This window comes from Maylandia zebra, linkage group LG17, assembly GCF_041146795.1.
Source record: "Maylandia zebra isolate NMK-2024a linkage group LG17, Mzebra_GT3a, whole genome shotgun sequence".
Lineage (NCBI taxonomy): Eukaryota > Metazoa > Chordata > Actinopteri > Cichliformes > Cichlidae > Maylandia > Maylandia zebra.
The window spans coordinates 29,637,879-29,661,009 of record NC_135183.1 but is presented as its reverse complement, the minus strand read 5'-3'; the positions used below and the strand labels follow the sequence as shown (position 1 = coordinate 29,661,009).

General features: G+C 39.0%; 1 protein-coding gene across 5 annotated transcripts in view; it reads left to right on the top strand.

The window, feature by feature from the left end:
• cacna1c (calcium channel, voltage-dependent, L type, alpha 1C subunit) overlaps positions 1-23,131 on the top strand; it is a 222,474-nt gene that overhangs the window by 177,730 nt on the left and 21,613 nt on the right. For 2 of the 5 annotated variants that reach the window (XM_076875493.1, XM_012918362.4), the window contains exons 19-33: positions 13-130; positions 225-294; positions 456-588; positions 729-858; positions 2,918-2,977; positions 3,260-3,366; positions 7,333-7,420; positions 7,527-7,634; positions 7,726-7,778; positions 7,868-8,014; positions 8,555-8,756; positions 9,346-9,504; positions 9,590-9,700; positions 13,007-13,090; positions 21,736-21,873. In XM_076875493.1, the coding sequence (XP_076731608.1) occupies positions 13-130; positions 225-294; positions 456-588; positions 729-858; positions 2,918-2,977; positions 3,260-3,366; positions 7,333-7,420; positions 7,527-7,634; positions 7,726-7,778; positions 7,868-8,014; positions 8,555-8,756; positions 9,346-9,504; positions 9,590-9,700; positions 13,007-13,090; positions 21,736-21,873 (1,708 nt within the window). Of the gene's footprint in view, positions 1-12; positions 131-224; positions 295-455; positions 589-728; positions 859-2,917; positions 2,978-3,259; positions 3,367-3,757; positions 3,773-7,166; positions 7,233-7,332; positions 7,421-7,526; positions 7,635-7,725; positions 7,779-7,867; positions 8,015-8,554; positions 8,757-9,345; positions 9,505-9,589; positions 9,701-12,070; positions 12,155-13,006; positions 13,091-19,102; positions 19,187-21,735; positions 21,874-23,131 lie in introns of all 5 variants that reach the window. The other 3 variants (XM_076875490.1, XM_076875492.1, XM_076875491.1) reach the window with 3 other exon arrangements.

Below are 23,131 nucleotides of genomic sequence, written 5' to 3'. Positions count from 1 at the left end.
CTCCTTCTCCAGGCTTGGCAGTCCAGAGAAGCGTCATGAAAATGAGAAGCCGCCTCTGGAGGAAGAGAAGAAGGAGAAAATAGAGCTGAAGTCCATTACTTCTGATGGGGAGACCAACACTGCTACAAAGGTACATGGAGACACACAAAGACTCAGTGAGAATATGTGTGTGTGTTCAAAGGAGTGAGAAAAAATGAATGAAATCTCATACTTCTCCGTGTCAGATTAACATGGATGACTGCTGTGGGGATGAGAGCGAAGAGAAGAATCCATATCCCGCCAATGATTATATAGGTAACACACACCACAGCCATAAATATTATGTGTTCCTATAGGTATAAGGTAAGAGGTGGTTTCATTGAGAATTTTGTCTTTGTTATTATAAAAGACTTTGTTATTATAACATTATATTCCTTCTTTATCTTACTCTCCTCTTTCCCGTTCCTCCTAATCAGGAGATGAAGACGATGATGAGCCAGAGATGCCTGTGGGCCCGAGGCCACGGCCCCTCTCTGACATTCAGCTGAAGGAGAAGGCTGTCCCCATGCCTGAGGCCCGAGCTTTCTTTATCTTCAGCCACACCAACAAGTAATCTTCCTCTCCAACTTCATTTTCTCCGCCCAATATTTCAGTCAGCTTCTGCTGCATTCGTTTTGGCATCCTTTTCCTTTAAAGAGACTAGATGAAAACATTTTGCTTTCTTTCTCGCTTGAACTTTGTTTTTTTAGGTTCAGGGTTCTCTGCCATAAGGTCGTCAACCACAACATCTTCACCAACCTCATCCTCTTCTTCATCCTGCTCAGCAGCATCAGTCTAGCGGCAGAAGACCCTGTCAAAAATGACTCCTTCAGAAATAAGGTAGCATATAAGTGATATAACGCCCGTCTACTCGATTCGAGCGCATTCATAGACTGCTTTTATACTTAAGCACTTTTATCTAACATTCACACACACTCTCACACTTCAATTAATGAATCTGGGGCAAATCAGGGTTCAGTATCCACAGCAGTATTTCGGCAGTATATCTAACAACCTTATGATTACTGGACGACCAGCTCTACTGCCTGAGCCACAGCCACCTGTAAGCATAAAAAAAAACCCATATATAACAATATAAATAAAGTATATAAAGACATACAATGCCGGATGTACAGTAAGGCACAGTAGCCATAATTAGATGCCCACACGCACACTCATTCTGACCTAAATGGATTATAGCTATAGAGGAACCAAAGCTTATTGTGAGTGGCCCGTTACACTTAATGAGATTTCGTCTCGAGCACTGTAACTGTTACTAACTTCATGTTAAGAAGATATGAAACGCCTCTTAAGCTTTGCGCTCTTTTAAACTGTTTTATTAGCCAAAAAGAAAAATGAGTAGTTATTGTATCATTTTGTACACATACAGTGTGAAAATATATTTATGAGGGTGTTTTTTGTGTTTGTTTTGCTAAATGTCAACATTTAATCAAGAAATGAATGTATTTACTGTTTTAGTGTTTGCACAGTCTGTTTTGACAATGTGTAAGAAGTTGTGTCTTTTAATTCGTATGCAGCAGCGGAGACTTCGTGTTTAGCCTCAAGGCGAGCTGTGAAACCGCAACATTTTCAGTTACTTTGCAGTATACGAAGGATATATCTGCAATTGTACTCGCTGTGTGACATCAGCCCGTTGTTCGTAAATTAATGTGGTGTTTATGACTGTAATGGAGCTGTAGTCTAATGTAAACACCATGTGTGCTGCTGTATCTGTTTTTGTGCACAGTTTCCTGTCTCAGTCAGTGAGACGTATTCCTCAGAGGCCAATAAAGATCTGTTTTATTATATTTTCCCTTGCTTTGGTGTAGGATCCTATTATATATTCTATTAGTCTAAACCAATTAACCTTAGTCTGAAACAGTAATGAAATCAAAAAACCTGTTTTTCAGCTTTTCCAGCATTTCTATTTTAGTTCATTTGGACCTGAACATTATCATTATTTCAGTAAGTTGTGGAGTCATTTATGTTATGCTGCAGCTGACCGTAAGTCCTGCTTTTTCCCAAAAAGAAGCACACATTCATTGCCAAGTTTTACCACACATTTTACCAAGTTTAGGGCTTCAAGAGTGCTTCTGCTAATGGGGCACAAATAGATTGTATATAGGCAGTGGACATCACCAACTGGTTTGTAGACTGATGTTCTGAAGCCTCTAGATGAGCATTTTGACTGTTTCTATCTTGTTTTTTTTTATCTTCTGTATAAAAATTTACTTCTATACAATGGATGAGCACAAGAGTTCGCCATCTTTTCAGGCCCAGTAGCTACTGCCATCGTTTATGTACAGACTATGAACCTAAAAAAAGTGCCTTCTAATGCTGTGTTTGGGTCGTGAGTGGCGCATCGGCTAGTCGTACATCTCTGGATTTTTGTAAATCGGATTGCGCCACAGCCACCGCAGCTGAGTTGAGCGGCCGTGTCGTTTTTTTAGAGGCATTTTAATAATATTCCAGCACAGGAGCTCAGACACATACAGATATACAGTTTGAAAACATCCGGTTTTGATTTCTTCTCCTCCTACATTAGTACTTGTGTGGTGATACTGTCTGAGTGGCAACACCTATCCTTCAGAAGAATACCGCAGCACCTTCCTGCACTGTAACGGCAGGTGTAAATACGGGTTTCTGTTAAAATCACTTGCAGTGGTCAGTGAAGCGACCATTACAGCGTGTATACTGTGGCCTTAAGAGAGTCATGAGCATTTCTGAATTCATTCAGCTTTGCTTTGTGAAATGTTAAACAATCTTGGTTCATTAAGAACTTTGTCATGGCAAATGAAACAGTGTAACAACTTTGATCTCTGTTCATTCAGAAAGCCTTTGCGTGTCGGGCAGGGGTAGTCCAAGTCCAGTTAAAATACAGTGTTGTATTTATTTTCAGATCCTGGGCTATGCAGATCATGTGTTTACTGGACTCTTCACCATCGAGATCATTCTTAAGGTAGTATTTAATGTTTGTGATGCACACTAAAGCATTCATTCACTGTTCATTCAGTTTCTTTTTTTTTTCTTTGCTAAAATTAACATTTGGCTGTCAAATAATATTTAATCATTACAAGCTGGTTCATGTGCTTACCAAAAATTATTTACTGGATTTAGATGTATAGATAGGCAAACTGTAGATGTGGTAATATAGTGTTGTTTCTGGTAAGCTAGCATTAAACCCTTTTAAAATATTGCTGCTCGTGGTAAAAGGTAATAATCAGAACTTTGACCCCTGCAGATGACAGCCTATGGCGCCTTCCTCCACAAAGGTTCTTTCTGTAGAAACTATTTTAACATCCTGGACTTGGTGGTGGTCAGCGTGTCCCTCATCTCCTCTGGAATACAGTGAGTACAGTACGATGTTTTATGGTGCATGTGTTATACCTGATCCAGTCACGTTGTAAGCTTTTGTTCACCGATATTACTAACATTTTCCAAATATCATTAAACACGCATTTGTGTTATTGTCTCGTATATAATCACACAAATTGTGACTACTGCGTGAGACACAAATCAAGTGCCTAAGTCGGAAAAAAAAAACGTTTTTATTAGCAAATTGCTCCGTGCTTTACACTTCTCTGTCTTCTCATAACAAGTTCACACTTCATTACTCCTAATCCGCTGTCTCTTTGTGATGTTTATTAAAATGTTCTCTTCTTCTTGCAGCAAATAACTCATTGAAATGCTGTGATGTTTAATATTCTATACTGCACTTTCTGTCTCTGATGCTTAATAGACTAGACTTCTCGACGTAAGTCCATATTAGTCCGTGTTATAACCCCTTTAACAGACCGTCACCTGAACCGTGTAAAGCTGTCACTTTTTTTGATTTGATATTCCTATAGTCTTGGAGAGTTTAGTCGAAGACTCACCCAAAGCAAGAACAAATAAAACCAAATCTGTCACTGAATGGTTTTGTCGAGTAGGATAACACTGAACTTGTAACGAATGAACACATGCGGTTCTTTTTGAGCCAGATCCACTGCAGAATGCATCTTTTGCAAGCAGCAACATAATTGGTTTCTACCCAGAAAAAGTGTTACATTGAGTAAATTATCCTGGGTCTTCCAATACTCTCGTCGCATTTCATATCCAATTGATGTTAATGAGTTTGTTCTTCTTTTTTTCACTTTTTGTCATGGATTTTGGGGGCAGGTCAAATTCAGTTCTCATATTTCTAGATAAATGCAACTCTCCTGGGTTATAGAAATGACGCCCTAATGCTAGAATCTAGTGGTTTTTGCCTGTTAAAAGTAGCGAGTGAGTGGGATTTTTCTTTATTTATCACAGTTAAAAGAACTGCAATGATGTTATGATCAACTAAACCACTTCTGTGATGTAGTTTTTTTTATTTTTACTCCTACAAAATAAGAACCCATTTTAAGTATAGGCTAAGTTGTAGAGAAGCTGTGAAAAAACGCTCATAAAAAAGCATGTAAAAAAACTCCTACTGTATACACTACATATGACAGATTGCTTGTTTGTGTTGTCACCCCGAGTAAGCCTCATAATGTGACAGCATGAAATATGGCTTACATCAGCTAAGAAGACAGAACTATAGCAAAACAATACCTGATGACCTCATCTATTTTTGCTCTCTTATCGCTAGTCAGAGTCCTTTTCATCAGGTGGATGGCGTGCTTCATCCCTGTCATCAGACTCCGACAGTTAAAATATTGCCTTTTAACATAATTTGATGTTTCCACGAATAACCTAGCAGTTGGTTTGACTGTGATATGCGATCGATAACATCCTACTCCACACGAGCTACCTTTAAGTGCCTTTAACTTCCACATTTCTCTGTAAAAAGTTGCACAGCGGGTAATTTTTTTCTTTTGTTTCTCACTCTTTGTTTCAAAGTTAGCACAGAGTATTGTTTCCCTCCAAATCACAACTTTACCCATCAAGAAAGTCACTCCTTGAAATCTATTTATGTTGACATTTTGAAAACACCTTCTTTTCCTTGTACTTGTGTCACACAGTGGAAAGCGTTTTTGTATTTTTCCTTCATTTATCTGAAAAACTGGCTTTTTAAATAAAGGGAAGCGACTTTGACCAACTCAGCTCAAGTATAAATAATCACGCTGAGAGAGGCCCGGTTCAGATCAGAGAAGGACTAATGCTAAAGCTCTTTCCAGACAGTTACTGTACAACTCAAAATGTCATGGTATTAATTTTATTCTTTTTTTTCCTTTGTATGTAAATCACTTTCTTTTAAAGCTCTACCTGAAAAAGGTCACACCATTTGACCTTTGGCTTGTAGTGACACTCTTTTACAGCACAGTAGTTTGCTTGTAAATGTCTGCCTGTGTCTTTATGTTGGCCCATCCGTGTTGTTTCATTATGTGTGTTTGTCCATATATTATATGTGTTTCATGTGCATTACTATGTAACAGATACACTGTTACTAATATCTGTTTTTGAGGAGCTACAGTTAGGTCCATAATTTGTCAGACAGTGACATAATTTTGGCACTTTTGCCTCTGTGAACCATTACAATGGATTTTAAATCAAACAATCAAGATGCAATTAAAGTGCAGACTTTCAGCTTTAATTTAAGGGTTTTTACAAAAATTTTGCATGAACGGTTCAGGAATTACAACAATTTTCATATACGCTCTCCTATTTTCAGATGCTCAAAAGCAATTGGACAATTGGTGGACTAACATTGATGGCCTGTTCCTTTCTTATTTCATGACACACCCAAACATAATATCTGAAGTGCAAAAAATGTTGCATTTTTAAATATGAGGCTCAAAGAGATGTCAGTGCAATTGAAGGAGGCCCTCATTAAAAACAAAATAAACTAAGGTAATAAACTTTTTCAAAAATCAGAGAGATAGGAGAAACACTGCGAAGGGCTGAAATACCACAAAAACAACTAAGGAACATGATGTATGATGATATTTCTTTAAGATTGATCTTTAAAAATATATTTAAAAATGTGCTTTGTCATTTAATTGTCCAATTACTTTTGATTCTCTGAAAATGGTATCAAAAAATGGCTTTAATTACTGAAATGTTATTGCAAACTTTTGTAAAATCACCTTGAATTAAAGCTGAAAGGGGGAAATTTATTCACATCTTAATAGCTTGATTTAAATCCACTATGGTAGTTTAGAAAAAGTTAAAAAAAAAAGTTGTGTCTTTGTCAGACAAATTATGGACGTGACTGTATGCTTTCTGCTTTTGAAAGTGACCCCTTGATAACTGATGCTAGAACTACTCGTAACATTAACAAAGTCTATTTGCTTTAAACTGTCTAAAAAAGTAAGTATGCTAAATAGTTTCTGTTTATAAAATAAATAACATTAACAACATTACAGCAACTAGCTAGGCATAGAGATTTATTTATTTAGTAACATAATACACGTTGGTCTTCTTGGGAAGAATGCTTTCACAGCTATGGGACGTTAGTTAAAATAATAATAACAGTAGTTTGGTGTAGATGATGAAATGCATGATGTTGAGTTCTGGGTTCTTGGGTTTTTGTTCCTGTTTTTCATGCTCACAGTACCCCCATTGTTTCTTTGAGTTCCTTTTTCGTGTCTGTGTTGGTGTCTTTGTTTTGTGTTCCCACTGTTTCTGTCACCTTGTTTAGTGTTTGTCTTCATATCTCGGCGTTTTTTTCGTTTTACTCTTCTACTTGGAAGGTTAGTCTTCTGTATCCAGTTTTACTTTCTATTTTTTTTCCCTCATTGTTTTTACCTGTTGCTGACTGGTGCACCTCTCCCCTCTTCCTAGCTGTGTGCCATCATGTAATCAGTTCCCAGTGTATGTATACTCCGACCTTTCTGTTTGTCATGGCGTCTGTTTTCTTACCTTCTTGTGTTCCCATGGTGTTACATGTTTTTTCATCCTCCTTGTGTTCCTGTTTGGTCTTTTTTGTATTTTGTACAATTTTTCAGCAGCCAAATAAACTGCTCACTTTCAGTTACTTCTCCTGCCTTCGACTTCTGCCTCTCGGTGCTCTCCACTCTAAGCCGTGACAAAATTTCAGTTTTACATTTTATGTAAAAACAAATCAAGGCTGTGTTAAATTCCTTTTTGTATCTGTATCTGTTTTTTGTCATCTTTCTTAATTTCTTGTGAACTTTTATTTCAGTTGTCCATTGTATTTTGTCCATTTTTTGTCATTTCATTAGCTTTTCGTTGCATCAGCCTCCACAGTTTGTGTTTAAAAGTAAAGACTCTACTGAAAGCAGTTTATGGTGTGTGTTGTTCCAACATTACAAATATATTTTTTTAAGATGGTAAGATGTGGTCAATCAAATTGGCAGGTCAGTAGTTTAATCAAATGTGTGTCTACAGGTCCAGCGCAATTAATGTTGTAAAAATCCTGAGAGTTCTGCGCGTGCTTAGACCACTGAGGGCCATCAACAGAGCCAAAGGACTAAAGGTTGACATAGTCACGCATAAAAAATACACACAATGAACACTTGTCTGTCCTCTAAAAAAAGGCATAGACTTATCACTCACTCTTATATTTGGTGGGTTTTTTGCAGCATGTAGTGCAGTGCGTGTTTGTGGCCATCAGGACTATTGGCAACATCGTCATCGTCACCACGTTACTCCAGTTCATGTTCGCCTGTATTGGAGTGCAACTCTTTAAGGTAAAAAAAGGGAATATGATCAGTTAGTTAATGTACTTTTTGAACCCTTTTTTAAAATTCTGACTAAGAAATTGTCTCGTGTTTCAATCAGGGCAAGTTCTTCTACTGTACCGACAACTCTAAGCAGACTCAGGCAGAGTGCAGGTAAGAGATCCCCCCTGCAGACGGCATCTTAATCTTTTTTCTTACAGTCTAACTACATTATGTGTGTGTATGTCTGTTTGCGTCCACAGAGGTTCTTTCATCACATATAAAGACGGGGATGTGGGGAAGCCTGACAAAGCCCCAAGAGTGTGGGAGAACAGTGACTTTAACTTTGATGATGTTCTACAAGGCATGATGGCACTGTTTGCCGTGTCTACCTTCGAGGGATGGCCAGGGTGTGTGTCTATATAACAACACAGTGCAGATGTTTTTTTATGTATATATATTACGATCCCTTTTTTTATGACCTCTGCCAATTTTGTGGTTTAAGTGAGTGTGTGCATGTCATTGTGTCTGAATTCAGATAAAACTTTGTAAGAGTGTAGAGTGGGGTCATTCTTACAATCCACATCCAAGGTCAACTCAGTAATTTATTGGTCCAAAATTGACAATAAGCCTTATAGCTGTGGTAAGTGTGGTTTCTATTGTCAACATAGAGATAGTACCGTATAAAGATTTAAAATATTATGTCACATTTGACCCCTGACCTCTTTTTCAAAATTCTGATTGATCTGAAGGTCAAAGTGATAATAATGACATGTAGAGGGTTTTCAGACTGACTAAACTGACTGTTTAAATACATAACAATTTGAATACATGCACAGTGTTCAAATATAATAGTTTTCTTTTGAACTTTGTGAAACTTCTTACTAAACAATGGAATAAATGCAATTTGTTTTTTAAATTCCAGATTTCATTTTCCGTCTCTTTGTCAGGTTACTGTACCGAGCCATTGACTCTCATGCTGAGGATGTGGGGCCCATTTACAACTACCGCGTGGTCATTTCCATCTTCTTTATCATCTACATCATCATCATTGCCTTCTTCATGATGAACATTTTCGTCGGTTTCGTCATCGTCACATTCCAGGAACAAGGGGAGCAAGAATATAAGAACTGCGAGCTGGACAAAAACCAGGTAGTGTTCGTGTATATTTTGTGTAAAGTTACTACTCGATAAAATTATTAGTACTTTTGGAGCTTTTTTGTTTTTGTTTGTATAGTGATAACTTTCTGACTTTAAATCTCGTAGTACAGCAGAGAGATTTTTTTAAAGGTACAGAGGAGTGATTCTACTGTTCTGACAGGAGCGGGAAAGTCATTGTGTCATTTAGGAGCCACAAGGGAGAAGGAATAAGAGCCAGGCAATGGGGGTTTGACACGGATGAATCTGAAGAGGCTGAACATGAGTTTTAGGGGCAGAACCACTTCAGGAGCCCAGCCAGGAGGAGCTGCAGCAGTTCAAAAAAGATGAGACTAAACCTTACAAAAGGAACGAGGCCAAGGGCCTGCGGCTGTGTTCTCTGACATGATCCATGTTTCAGAAAAAGCATGTAAATGCAGACAGAGGATAGAAGAGTAGTCTAGCTTTTTTAGCGTGCCAAAAGACTTTTCTACAGCTTTTCCTCCATGACTGTCTGGGAACAGGGCGACACACAGCTGAATACATCAGCAGACACATGTAAATGGCAAATGCTCACCTTTGTGTTTGTGTGTGTATGCCACAGCGTCAGTGCGTGGAGTACGCTCTAAAGGCTCGTCCGCTGCGTCGCTACATCCCCAAGAACCCTTACCAGTACAAGGTGTGGTATGTGGTCAACTCCACCTACTTTGAGTATTTGATGTTCACACTCATCCTTCTCAACACCATCTGTCTGGCCATGCAGGTGAGTAATGTGTGTGTACATTTAGAAAAAAACTCCCATAGAACTAACATTGCGTAATGAGTTTGTGTTTTTTTTTTCCCTGCAGCATCATGGACAGACCAAAAATTTCAATGATGCCATGAACATCCTCAACATGCTCTTCACGGGACTTTTCACTGTTGAGATGATCCTTAAACTGATCGCCTTCAAACCCAGGGTATGTTCACTACTCAAACAGCAGGCTAGAATAACAGTGATACCTGTGTAGGACTACAGACTAGAGAAATGTGAAAAAGCACAGACAAAGAGACATTTTATAATGTAATGTTAGATGAAATTAGATAAACTCACAGCTCTATCTATCAGTGCTCATTGCAGCCCGGAAGAAAAAGAGTTTAATAGTTTTTTTTAAAGGCTTTTGAGTCACAGCGTTGCAGAAGACGGATTGTTGTGCTCTAAATTCATAATTCTTTTTCATTTCCTTCCTTACGATACGATGGATTTAAACCTTGATTAGAGGAAAGCGTTTATGTGCTTAATCCCATTGTTCCCTTGTTATCCTGCTGTTGTTGCCGTGCCCAATCTAAGAACTTCCTGGTGCTTCAGCTATTTAAACAGTAACAGATGGGCATGCTCCCTCTTATTACCGCAGGGTTAGTGGAGAATCTTGAACGCAATCAACAGCAATAACATAGTTTCATATTATACTTTACTCCTTTGACTACTGTTGCATTGTACTAATCAAAAGAACAAAGGTTTTCCAGTTATTACAAAAGTTAATTGAGCTCATTAATGAAGACCATCTACTATTTTGCACACAATGTTTTCCAACCACTAATTAAATTACAAGTCTTCTGTTGTTTTGTTTTGTTGTTTCTTCCAATAATCCTCTGCAAAGTTTGTGCTTTTTATTTAAATAGTTGCAAGATGGTTATCTTGTAATGACTTTCGAAATGCTACGGTTAGAACATTTTGTCTGAGTAACATAATGCATGCTCTGCAGTATTTTAGCCAACAGTGGATTTTGGAACAATGAATTTTAGGACTTGGGAATTTACATCGTGCTGTGCTGTGTTATGTATGTGAGGAAGATGAACTGCCAGATCATGAAGGCAGCGTTTCTCTTTTTAAAAAACATCAAAGTATCACCAGTTAAGTTGTGACTCTTTACGTATAAAATACTGACGAACTGATACTTGTTTTGCATCTTTCTTTCTTGTGTTTATTGTGGTGCAGCATGACAGCAGATTCCCAAGCCACAATGAACAGTGCTTAGGACATATGGTGTTGTGTATGCTTTTCCTTGCCTTGATAAACTTTTGCCTTAAACAGCCATCGCACAGGACTGAGGAGCTCACTAATGCTTTTGCTTCTCAGGTCTCACAGACGCAAGGAATTCGCTCCAGTAATGTTTGCCTCATTCTATTTAACCTCAATACTTTTTGATAGGTTGATCAATGGATGGGCAACAGTAACACTAACAAAGACTTTTACATGTTTTTACAGTTTTTCCCACTCTTTTATATTTTTAAGTCTTTAATGAATCACATAATCTAATTATTTATTTAGACAATGCTTATTTTGTCTAATCTCTCTATTTAATCAATTCATAAATGAGTATTTGGGTACTAATGCCAAACCCTCGTTTGACTAATATTTAACTCTCAGTTCTCATTATTATTCCTAAAACTGAAAGCAACTTCATTAAAACCACTGTTGCCAAGGATACCTTCTAATATCTGCACTGTGCAGACGAATTATGGCAGGAGGAGTTTTTTCCCCCCTTTTTTTCATGTTATCTCAGCTGCTGATGACAGATGAAGAAGCTTAAAATAGATCAGCAAGATTGATCTCCATTCCCCGTCAGTGTGTGTAGCCACCAATTTAGCAATTGGTGCAAACAGTTGCGTGATATTTGTCATGCATACCTTACGACTTAATGTTTTTGTTGAAAATATTGTAGCTAGTCGCTAGTTCCATTCCTGTAAAATATGCAAAACTATGACCGAGAACGATAAAAGTCAAAGTGGTCCAGATGTGTTTAAAAAAAAAGAATAATCACAGTGACGTATTAGACGACAGTGTATGCAGACGAAACTCCAAGGTTCATTAGTGTTCAAAGACGCAGCTCTTTGTAATTACACTATAAAAATAAATGTGAATAATACCATTCTGGCCTGAAGATATATAGATGTATTTTTGCATAAATACTGCCTTTGTACCAATGCTGCTAAAGAATTGCCCACAATAAGTTAAGTAAACAAAGTCGGCTTTCAGTGTAATCACTGCCACAGCTTTGCTGAATAGCCCCGAGATGCACGTGGAAGATGTAAATAACCATTTAACCCACCATCCTTCGCAGAGCAGGAAATTCAGCTGCACTCGATGAACAGATAGCTCAGTGGAAACTTCTTATCCTTTCATGTGTTGGTTCATCAAGTGTAGCTGATTTTCTTTCTGTTTCCTCAATGTACTGTACAACCTCATACCACCTTGATAGGGGCTGCGAAGTGGCAGCAGATGTTGTTTTCCTTCTAACCTACCTTTCTTACCCTCCTCCTCCTCTTGCTCACCTCATCCTGTGTAGGGGTACTTTAGTGATCCCTGGAATGTGTTTGATTTCCTCATCGTAATTGGCAGCATAATAGACGTCATTCTCAGTGAAATCAACGTAAGTACGACGTCCCCCCCCTTCCCACTTCACTCTCCTTGTCTCTCCCTCTCTGTCTCATGTCCTCTCACTCTGTCTTACCTTCTGCTCTCCTTTCCTTTGTGGTTACTCTCTGTCATGCTGTCATTTCTCTTCATCTATCTTCTTTGTCAGCCTCCTCCTTCTCTTCTTCCTCCTCCTTCTCTTCCTTTCATTCTTAAAACCAAGATGGTCGCTGCCACGCACGGGACCCCCACTCCCCCCACCCACAGCCACAGAGGTTCCTGAGCGAGAACAAGCTTCTTCCTGGGTTTCACAAAAAGTCAAGGAAACAGAGGCAGGGTTTAGCTTTGAGCACAAAGGTTTCTGTCTTGCGTCCTCTTTCCTAACTCTTCACAGTATCTAAAATGTTGTTGGGTTTTTTGGTTTCTTTTCTTTTGTTTTTTTGGCCACACTGTGACACTCAGGTTTGATCCCCCTGACTAACTGAACTAACTCACTGACCAATCACAAACAGCCTTACGCAGCTTTTTCTCATTTTTTTTTAGTTGTGATTTTGTTGCATATTGTTCCTTACTGTTCCTGTTCCTGTTGACATTTCCTCTCATAGACAAGCATGACCGATCGCTGCTGCTCTACCTGTGCTGTCTATCTTCTTCAGACTGCCCCCTCTTTTCTTTTTTAGCCTTTTTTAAATTTTGTTGTTTCTTTCCCTTTCTACTCCTACTAAAAACTCCAGTGCTCATGTATGTAATGGTTTTTATCTTATTTTTTCTCCTCTCTCCTTTAATTTCCGTTCTTTCCATTTTTTTAAATGTCTTATGTTTTGTCCTTTTCTTTTGTTGTTTTCCTTTTCTGTCCATCCCTACACAGCATTATTTTGTTGATGCATGGAACACATTTGATGCCTTGATAGTTGTGGGTAGCATTGTTGACATAGCGATCACTGAGGTTAACGTAAGTAGTCCAAACTCCCTCCCTCCCTTCCTGCCTGCCTGCTCTGCAATTCCCACACACACAAACAGACCGAGCGCTGATACCCATCTCGCATGCTTTCAAATGATTAGGAAAACTGCAGCTGCACAATATTTTAACCTAAGAGATGGCTGAGTAAGTCTGGCAGATAAAACAGCCATATGGGGCCCAATCAAACTGGAAACTACTGGCTTCTGAAGGGTTTTTGTAGTTTTTGAGCTTTGTTTTGTTCCCATATCTGATTATCTTTGGACGTGGTAAGGTATCGCGTCCTTTAATTTTGTTTTGGTTTTTTTTCTTTTTGTGTAAGAAAATGCCTCCTTCTCAAGCAATCCTAATCACTTTTTTACTATTAGAAGCAGTGTGAAAATGCCAAATTTTCAGTGCGGCTTTTAACATTTGAAGCTGCTTGAGATATGTTTTCACGCCTCGGTCTGCTTAGTATCAGTAGCATCAGAGACTATTGCATTTGTCAATAGAACCGATTGCATTTCCTCAGCACTTGGTTTGATTACACATTGGTTTTATTTGGTCTTTCATCACTGCCTTAGGGGATACATTCCCCTGGCATGATGGACACTGTATAGCATGACAGATACAACAGTGGTATATCCAGGCCTGTTACTGTATCCAATTTATCTTATGCAGAAATTATATTCTGAATAAAGGAACAAATGCAGATTCTCATATTATAACAACAGTGTTTTGAGGGTAAGAAGAAAAGCGCTCTGAGTTTATATATAGCGAGAAAAACTTAAGGTAGCTATGAGAAACATACACGAGTTGCATTTTCTTTTGTCCAACAGTAGCAATGTGGAGACATGGGGAACAATTTGATCCATAAATGGATTTACTCGGGACCCATGAAATTTATGTAAATGTATGTATGAATTCATTTATCATCGACGTGGAGGCCCTATGGTCAGTGGTGGGGCTGAATAAGAATGAATATCCCAAACACAAGTCAAATGTTGCGTGTCTATTGTATTTACACTTCAGGGACAGTTAGTGTTTAATTCATGTGGTACTGAAAGTGCTCTTTGGCAGGAGTAGAGTTTAAGAACTGCACAGTCCTTTTCATTTATCCTTAGAGGAAAGTGCATTTGTACTAATGATCGGCCTCACCGAAGACCTTAATGTTACTTCGACATTTCTTCTACCTGCCCATCATTAAAGTTGCTTTTATGGTTTCCCTTCGATCTGAAAAGCTTTGCATCTTTTGTAAAACAAAAAACAAAACACGAGAACAAGTGTAATTCTCTATACACTTATGGTTAAAAAAAAAGAAGTTCACCCTCTGTCAATTCTAAAATACATCAAGACATTTTTTTTTTTTTAAATTATCTAGTCCTTAACAATTCTTAAAATTAGGTCTTACTTATTTAACAAAAATTGAGCCAAAATCCAGAAGCAGTGTGTCAAACATTGAGGACTTTGACTGGGCCATTGCAACACCTTGATTCTTTTCTTTTTTTAGCCTTTATGTTGTAGATTTGCTGCTGTGCCTCGGATCATTAACCTGTTACATGACCCAATTCAGCCAAACCTTAGCTGTCAGACCGATCGCCTCACGTTTGACCCTTGTATGCTTTGGTATTCAAAGGAGTTGATGGTCTATCAAAACAAGCTCAAATCACTGTTGGAGTGGTTGGTATGAGGTGTTTGTGCTGTGATTGGTTTTCTCCAAATGTTGTGCTGTGCATTATGGCCAAAGGACATTATTCCAGAAGTCTTGTGGTTTGTTCAGATGCAATTTTGCAAACCTAAGCTGTAGTGGCATAGTTACACATTCTTTTTCTACTTGTACTGTCATGAACTTTATCACTTAATAACTAACTGAGGCCTGTAGAGCATGAGATGTAGCTTTTTCCAGGATTTTTTTTTGCAGTGTCCCTTAGCATTGTATGGTTTGACTTAGAGATAAATTTCCTGCACATGGCTTCTGGATTTTGACTTATTTTTTGTTAAATTAATAACACAGTATAATATGTTTAGTTTTGTTGTTTATCTGAGGCTGTATTGAGAGCATTTTAAGACCTCCTAAGGACTAAATCAAGGACATAGCACCTTCAAGAATCAGTACTTTTACCCTAACTTAGAGAAGTATGTGTTTAATATTAGTATAATGTTGATGGAGTTCTGACTACATGTTTGAGTCAAAGTTGAGGGTTAGCATAACTTGAAAAGGAAAATAAAGACACCAGGAGAGAAGAGCTGGCCCAGTTGTGGTGAAGGGTTAAAAAGAAAGTAGCCACCCATCTCTTTTTTTGATTTCAGTCACAAAACATAGTGGTGCTGGTGTTCTCTACAGTGATCTTGGAAAGAGCTAGGTGTAGCCAGTCTTTTTGGTAAGCATAGCTTGGCTGTCCCTCAGCTAGAAAGAACAAGGTCCTTCAAAGTCAGTCATTAGTCTTCTAATCTAACATAATAAAGAGCACTAAAAGACTTTTATTTAGGAGGTCACAATAAATACAGCCTTTTTCTGTTTAAGATTGGGGATCCACATATTACCAGCTTAAAAATTCCAACTGGTTTGAAAACATGAAGCAGGAAGAGAGCATTCATAGATGTAGATCAGTACTTTATTTCATATGCAGCTTTTCCTCCTCAGATAGCACCGGTGAGGCATACAAATACAGTACAGTTACTGTATTCCAGGCATGTATGAGCTAAGCGCTTGTATTCATGCCATGAGGAAGGCATTTGTCCCCATGAGAGGCTGACAAAGCTGCTTATCGTTGCTTGGGTATGCTTAGATATGTTCTTTATTTCGTTTTTCTATTTAGTTATTAGAACAATTTGCTGTCAAGGGACTCAATAAAGGATCATAAAGTATCTTCAATAATGTATCTGATCTTGAAGCTCCTGTTTAGAAAGGCACAAATGTCAATTTAAATAAACAGGTTGAATAACCACCTTAAGACTGAGGTGTGTTGGGCCAGAGATATCCACTTTTGTCATCTATACAAGCCGCTGATGTTGCACTTAGCACTTTGGTTTGGAGATTGCCTTTGATTTGAGTGAGTTGGTTAATTGAGAGATTGATTGATTTGGTTAATTGGTTTGCAATTCCTTCTGAATGATTCATCATATTGTTTTCTAACCTCTAACCTAAAGGCATGCCCCAAGTTTGTTTGTTTTTTTCCTCCTCTTCATTTTCTCCTCTGGTAGTTTTTAATAATTTGGGCGATGCGCTGCCCAAGCTACCTTTTCTGTCTTTATCTCCTGTAGTTTTTTTCTTTTCCGGTGTCTTTTTTTTAAGAAACCCTCCGCACTCTGAGAACTCTTGACCGTTTTTGAACTGGGGCCCTGTCACATAGACATTTAAAATCTTAGCCTGCGACTGCATCAGCCACGAAACCACAAGTGAATGTATTTAACAGCCGCCATCTCCTTAGTCGCATCTCTCAAATGTACACGAGTGTACAGTGGAGTGCAGTAACAGGCTGGCGTTTAAAACCTTATCACTTTGCCTGTAGTAAATATTTAAAACATCCAATCTAAATGCACCCACTTCGCCGCTCCTTTGGGTGCCTGGTTGACTTAGATTAGCCGCATATCTTCCGGTCATTAAAACCGAATATCCCCTTAATCCTGGATCTCTAATTCTCCCCAGAAACCTGCGGGTGCTTCTTAAACCTTGTATGGTTTCTTTTACGTTTTGGTTTTGGTTTGAGTAGCAGTAGTTTGAACAGATCAGTAGTGGTTTGCTCTGAGCGGTGTCTTGCGGACAATGCCAGTATGGACTGCATCTCTTTCTCTATCTTCGGAATGCCTCTTCTTCTCCTCTCCATCCTCCTCCTCCTTCTCTTTTTCTGAGCCTTTTCAATGCACTGAACTCTTCTTTTATGGATGTTTATCTCTCTCTTTTTCTCTGTCTTTTCTTTGACGTTTGATTGTGGTGCAGCTTGCTCACATAAAATGAAAGCTGGGTAACATGGGTCTCTCGTGTGTTTCATATGCCCTACGAGGTCCACAATTATCCGCTCTATATGTAAACATGTGTTTTAAAATATACATAAATATGACAAATGAAACAAAAATATGTTCGAGCTTCTGTAACGTAAATTAACGGGTAAGAATAATCCCATGACACACATGTTACCCATTAAACTGACTGAACTGATGAAATTTTTTGCTTGAAAAAATTGCCGTGCAATGTGAGTGAACAACTCGGATCCATTTTAAATGTGCTCACATCTGCACTGTAGTTCAGCCTATATATTGTGTATATATTATAATTTGACTGTTTGATTATTTTTTTAGGACTAAATTTGTGTTTTGCTAAAAGTATATTTTATTTGAGGATCTTCCAGGGCCAAAAATTCAGTGTAGTATCAATATTTTACTTTTGATCTGTTTTAAAAGAAGATAAATGAAGGATATTTTAAGTTTAATTGGATTCTGTGTCAAAGCTTTGATTTCAATTTGAAATGAAAGCACATTGCAAACAATGGCCCTTAATCATAATCCTCAGAAAAACACTCAAACATGCCTTTAGTTTGTTACTTAGTCCACACTTAATATAAATCAGGTTATCTTCCTCCCCTATACCCTTCCGTCCTTCCTTCCTGCAGATCCTTCCTTTATCCCTCCCTCCTTCCTACAGTTGCCCTTTCTTCCAACCTTCCCTTCCCTCATCGCCCCCCCGATTGCACTTCAGTTTTCTCATACGCTCACACAAACGCACATATAGTCATATTCTCTCTTCAGGCTTGCTATGCCTGATCTCCTTTTTTATGTGAAGAGATTATTACTTTTGTTTTTCTATTATTTACGTTTTCTATTTAGAGAAGTGGTGCATCGTAAAGACTTTTTACTCTGTGTACATCGTTAGTATGTGTGTGTGTTATCATAAAGGCGTGTAGATGGCCCTGTTGAAATCCCATAAAATCCCTCATCCTTCCTTCCTTGTTTTCTTCCTCTTTTAATTTGTTTTCCAACTCTCTAAAATAATTTCCCTGCATGTCTTCCGTCCCTTCTTCTACTCTTCCTTTTCTTTCCCAATTTTCTCCTTAATTTCCTTCCTATTGTGTCTCTTAAACACCCTCTTTCTCTCTTCCTTTAAACTCACCCGCTCAGACCTTTTTGATTTTGAAAACAAGGACAGGAAGTAATGATGCGTTTATTTTGTGAGGGGTATTTCAACACGGCCATTTCTAACGCAGAGTGACGCGCTTCCGAGTCATAGATTGAACTGTTAGTTAATCTATCACTCCCAGCAGTCTGAAATGTTGCAGTGCCGGGGAAAACCAGTGGGTGGCTCCCTACAGCACAAGGTTTGTGTGCTCGTTAGTACATGCAGACACACACAAGCTCTAATTTCCACAGTCTAGCATCATCTTTGCAGTTAGTGGAACTTACAGAGTTTTATATGTTATCTTACCAGCATCTTAACTGTGGATGCTTCCTTCAAAGTAAAACTTCCAAAAAAAGCTTAATTTCACATGAATTGTGACTATTCTCTGGTGAAAGATGCACCTGATTAATGTAGGTAAATTTGGTTAAATGTAGATTCACTTAAATTATCCCCGATCATATACACATATAAGCTTTCGCACATAGACACACACTCTACGACAACTCTCACCCCCTGTGTTGCAGCTCCTGAGCGTTATTCATTTTTTTTGTCCCTCAAGGACAGAAATTTCCCACCATCTCTCATCACTACATGTTTCAGTCTTCTAGTATCTGATAAGAAGTGATTCAGCCTGATCTGGCCCTCGCAGAGGATAGGTCACTCTCTAGATGCAGTAATATCACACAAATATCTCCCTCTAATATCTGGCTCTGATGAGATTATATTTATTCACCACCATATGAGTCTCGATCAGAGATTGAACTCTGTCGGTTTGTGATTTTTTTTTTTTTTCGTTTTCAAAAAAACAAACAAACAAAACACACAGACACACACATAAACACACTTGCACCGTGACACAAACACACACACCAAGGCGCTACTCTGGTGCTGATGTTTGTTGCCTTTCCTTAAAGCCGGCTGACTCCTCCTCGTCCTCGTCCTCTTCGTCCTCCTCTTCCTCCTCTTCCTCCTCTCACCCCCCTGTGGTAAGGCCAATGGTACGCTCCGACGGTAACCTCGCCCGCCGCCCTACCTCCTCCACCATCCCTTCATCCCTCCATCATTCCATCCCTCCCTCTGCTATGCCATCCACGGTATGATCTTCTCGTCCACCCTGTCATCTCCCCCTCTGTCGCTCATGCTGTTAACTTCTGCAGCATGCCGAGATATATATCGCTGTTGTTTGTGCTTTGTTAAATGTCTATATATGTGTAGTCCTATATGGTGAAGGACACTGTACGTTATGCAGGCCTAGTATCACTGGAGTCTTGTGACTTTCCTTGGTGGCTGTCATTCTTGCCATGGCGCAAGCTGCCCCCACTTCCTCCCCATGGCTTGCAAGTTGCCCTCCGTATGGAAGTGGTATCTTTCGCGCTTCGTCATCAGTACGAGCCATCATGGTCACGCTGTCTCTCTTTTTCTCACTCTTCTCCACTGATCTATCTGTCTGTATCTGTCTCTTTGTCTGTATCTGTCTGTCTGTTTACGAATCAGTCTTGTGATTTGTCTCTGAATATTTCCAACAATTCCTTATCTTTAGTGTCTGTCTTTGGCTCTCTTTCTCTCTCTGTTACACTTACTGTCACTGTACTTCTTCTGCTCACTCCCCACCCCCACCCCCACTCTTTCAATGGTGCAATGGTGCCCACTGTGGTCCAATTGTGGTATTTACATGCAGTACAGAATTGTGATTTTCCACTCCTCAGAAGGATGTGCCACTTTTAGCATATCTGGCAGTGGAGTTTGGGATAATGCATGTTATCGGTTACTTGTCAACAAGCTTTTATCCCAGAATTACATAAAAATAGAAGTGACTAGTCATTTTTCCAAACTTTGATTTATTTGCAACACAAAGCAAGTGACTAGTGCAAATAATGAATGCAAATCAGATCAGTAATATGTTGAAAAGTAACGCACCGTGCAACATCTGTTATCCCAAACTGCAGCAGGATGTGTGGAGAATGGCAAGTTCTTTGTGGGAGCACACTGTGTGTTCTTTGTGGGATTAACATAAAGAATTAATGGCTTCTTGGAAAAATACAAGTGGCAAAGCAGATTCAGAGGTCAGAGAGGCTGATGCCGTGTTTCTTTGGGTCACATTTCATTGTTACAGTGACGAAAGATGTAGCACAGCTCTCCTCTGGTTACACGTTGCGTGTAGTCAGGTTTGTTTTGTGCATACTGGCCAGTCAGATAATGGTGAACTGGAGATTTTCTCCTTAATTTTGCATAACTAGTTTTGTCATTAGGATTGCTAATGAGCCGATATCCTTGCTTTCACCCGATTCAGCTGTAATTTGTGGTGTAAATTGTGGATATTTATTCCTTAGCTTGGCCGTTAGCTGCTGTGTTGTGTGCATCGTGCTGTACAAAAACTCTGATGTTGCCTTTGTTTTTCTGCCTTTTTGTCCTGGAGAACGAGCAGGAACAGCATAAATAAATAAATCTGTATTAGAATAGCACTCTGCTAGATGGCTGAATATTTTATCGCAGACTTATTTCCTGTGGATGACAGAAACCTTAGCTAACCTTACCTAATAAAGCAGCAAAAATTCAAATAATTGAATGCGTAAATGTCTGGAGATGCAAAATACTAGAGGCTCTGTAAATAAAAAGAGACCTAGAAGATCACAGTACACAGATGGTGTAGATATGGAGATTTACCACACAGGTAAATAGTGTTTCTACATGGCTGTCACTGCACTGGGCAGTAATAACTTTATCCTCTGGAATATCATCCTTGGATTTTCTTTCTCCAGGTGGCCAGTTTATCTGTGACAAACAATTAGCCTGTCTGCATGATTTATTGAAACAGGAATCAGCCCACAGGCTCGGATTTTTGTATTGTATCTACCGTGAGTTGTTAACAGTGATTTATGAGAGTGCTTACCTCCATCGATGGAAGACTCTGACCGTCCCAGTCTCAGATATTAGATTTTTAGTCTATAGCAGTGCAGAATAAATGCAGAAGATTTACTTCAGAGGTCCCAAAAGTGTTTAAAAGCCTGTTTGTCAAATGTCAGCGCATGGCTAGATTTACCTGTAATTGGACGCTTTCTTTGTTGTGATTATGGTGGCGGTGTGGTGAGGTCAAAGAAACAGCGTTAAGGTGTATCAGATGCTTGTAAACATGAATGAAGCGGATTCAATCAGAAATGTCAAGGGATTTTTCCATGAAGTCATACACGTAAGCATGACTGCCCGATTCTCTCCCAGATCTCTTGTGTCAGTTGATTTTGATGGGATTTTGTAGGACGCAAGTTTCCATTTATTAACTCTGTATGTGTGTGTGTGTGTGTGTGTGTGTGCGTATGTGTGTGCCTTTTATTCATATTAACACTCATATGTGTGGGTGGAAATATGGATACAAATGTTACTTGTATGTCTGTGTGCATATGCATGTTTTCATGATCATTTATGCGCGTGCGTGTGTGTATATGTGTGTGTGCGTGTGCGTTTGCTTCATTTCCCTATCTATCTGCATGTGTTCCCATGCGTCCTGTGTTTTTTTTTCTAACAAAAAAAAAACACCAAACCCCACCAAAAGGGACTGCAGAACTCTGAAGAGAACGCCAGGATCTCCATCACCTTCTTCCGGCTGTTCCGCGTGATGAGGCTGGTGAAGCTGCTGTCTCGCGGGGAAGGGATTCGGACCCTGCTGTGGACCTTCATCAAATCCTTCCAAGTGAGGGGAGAACCGGACACAACATGCTAGAATAGGGGGGTTGGGTTTACACAGGGAGAAGTGGCTCTCTTTGTCCTTCCTTTCAGAGCTCTATTTGCTTTCACTTAAGTTCTGTTTTTTAAGAGATTTTACAAGACATTTTAATTTTAACCACACATTTAAAGTCTGTAAATTAAATTTAAAAATTATTTTCAGTTCTGAGATGCATGCAGCTATAAATGCCCTTGTTCTTGTGTAAATCCAGCCTGGTAGAGTCTCACAAGCTACCTTTCCTTGCCTCGCCTTGTCCCTCCTCATCCCCACCTCTTACTTGCGTAGAAGGTCAGGTAGATGCTATTTAAAAAAAAAAAAGAGGGATGGTGTGAGGTAATGGAGAGGATGTTTGGGAGTCTAACTACAGAAGCAGATTATGAAGTTTGAAAACAGGAAAAAAAATCCATACCTTAACGAGAAATCTTTTCTTCGTCTTTCCACTTCTCCTCTTTTCTTTCTTCTTCTTCTTCTTCTTCTTCTTCTTCTTCTTCTTCTTCTATTTATTACCGTCAAACACCCTGCGCCCTACTACTAACCCCTGAGAGCTCACCATTCCCCGTAGGCGAGTTAAGCCGTAGACAAGTTTTGTTTAACGAAGCACTCCACCAAAAAAGTGAAATCATTTGATAGAGAGTTGTGGGGACATTAAAATCATCTGTTCTCTCTCTTGCGTTAGCTGAGACGGGCCACTTCATGTTGTACTACTGCTGCCTGTTTGAACCACAGGCTTAAAAATCAGCAGTGGTTGTGAATATCATTTTGAGCTATGCATTAATATTTTGTGCGCTTATAGAATTTATTTAATTTATGAGCAGGCTTTAACTTTTTCATTTATTCATCATGACTTGGCCCTGCCCTTCTATACACAGGAGTAATATTAGCCAGGAGCACAGTCCTGCACTTTTGCTAATGCGTCTTAATATAGAAAAACAATGTTCTGCCCTTGTTTGGTGCATGTGCTGTATGTTGGGACTGATCTCCTGGCTAAGTCCAGAGAACAGATTGTATTTTGCTGAGGTTTTTCACTCTGAAGTCAGATGATTTGTCCTGGATTGTTTTTGGTGTTGTGCCACACAAGACTGCAGATCCATTCACTTTCACAAGTTTGAAAAAAGAAAAAAGAAAAGAAAATAATAGATTGTGACTTTGAAGATTAATTGGACGAGTGAGATTTGAATGAAAATGAATGGACTCCAGCTCTGGTGTAGGATAAGCCTGCAGAAAA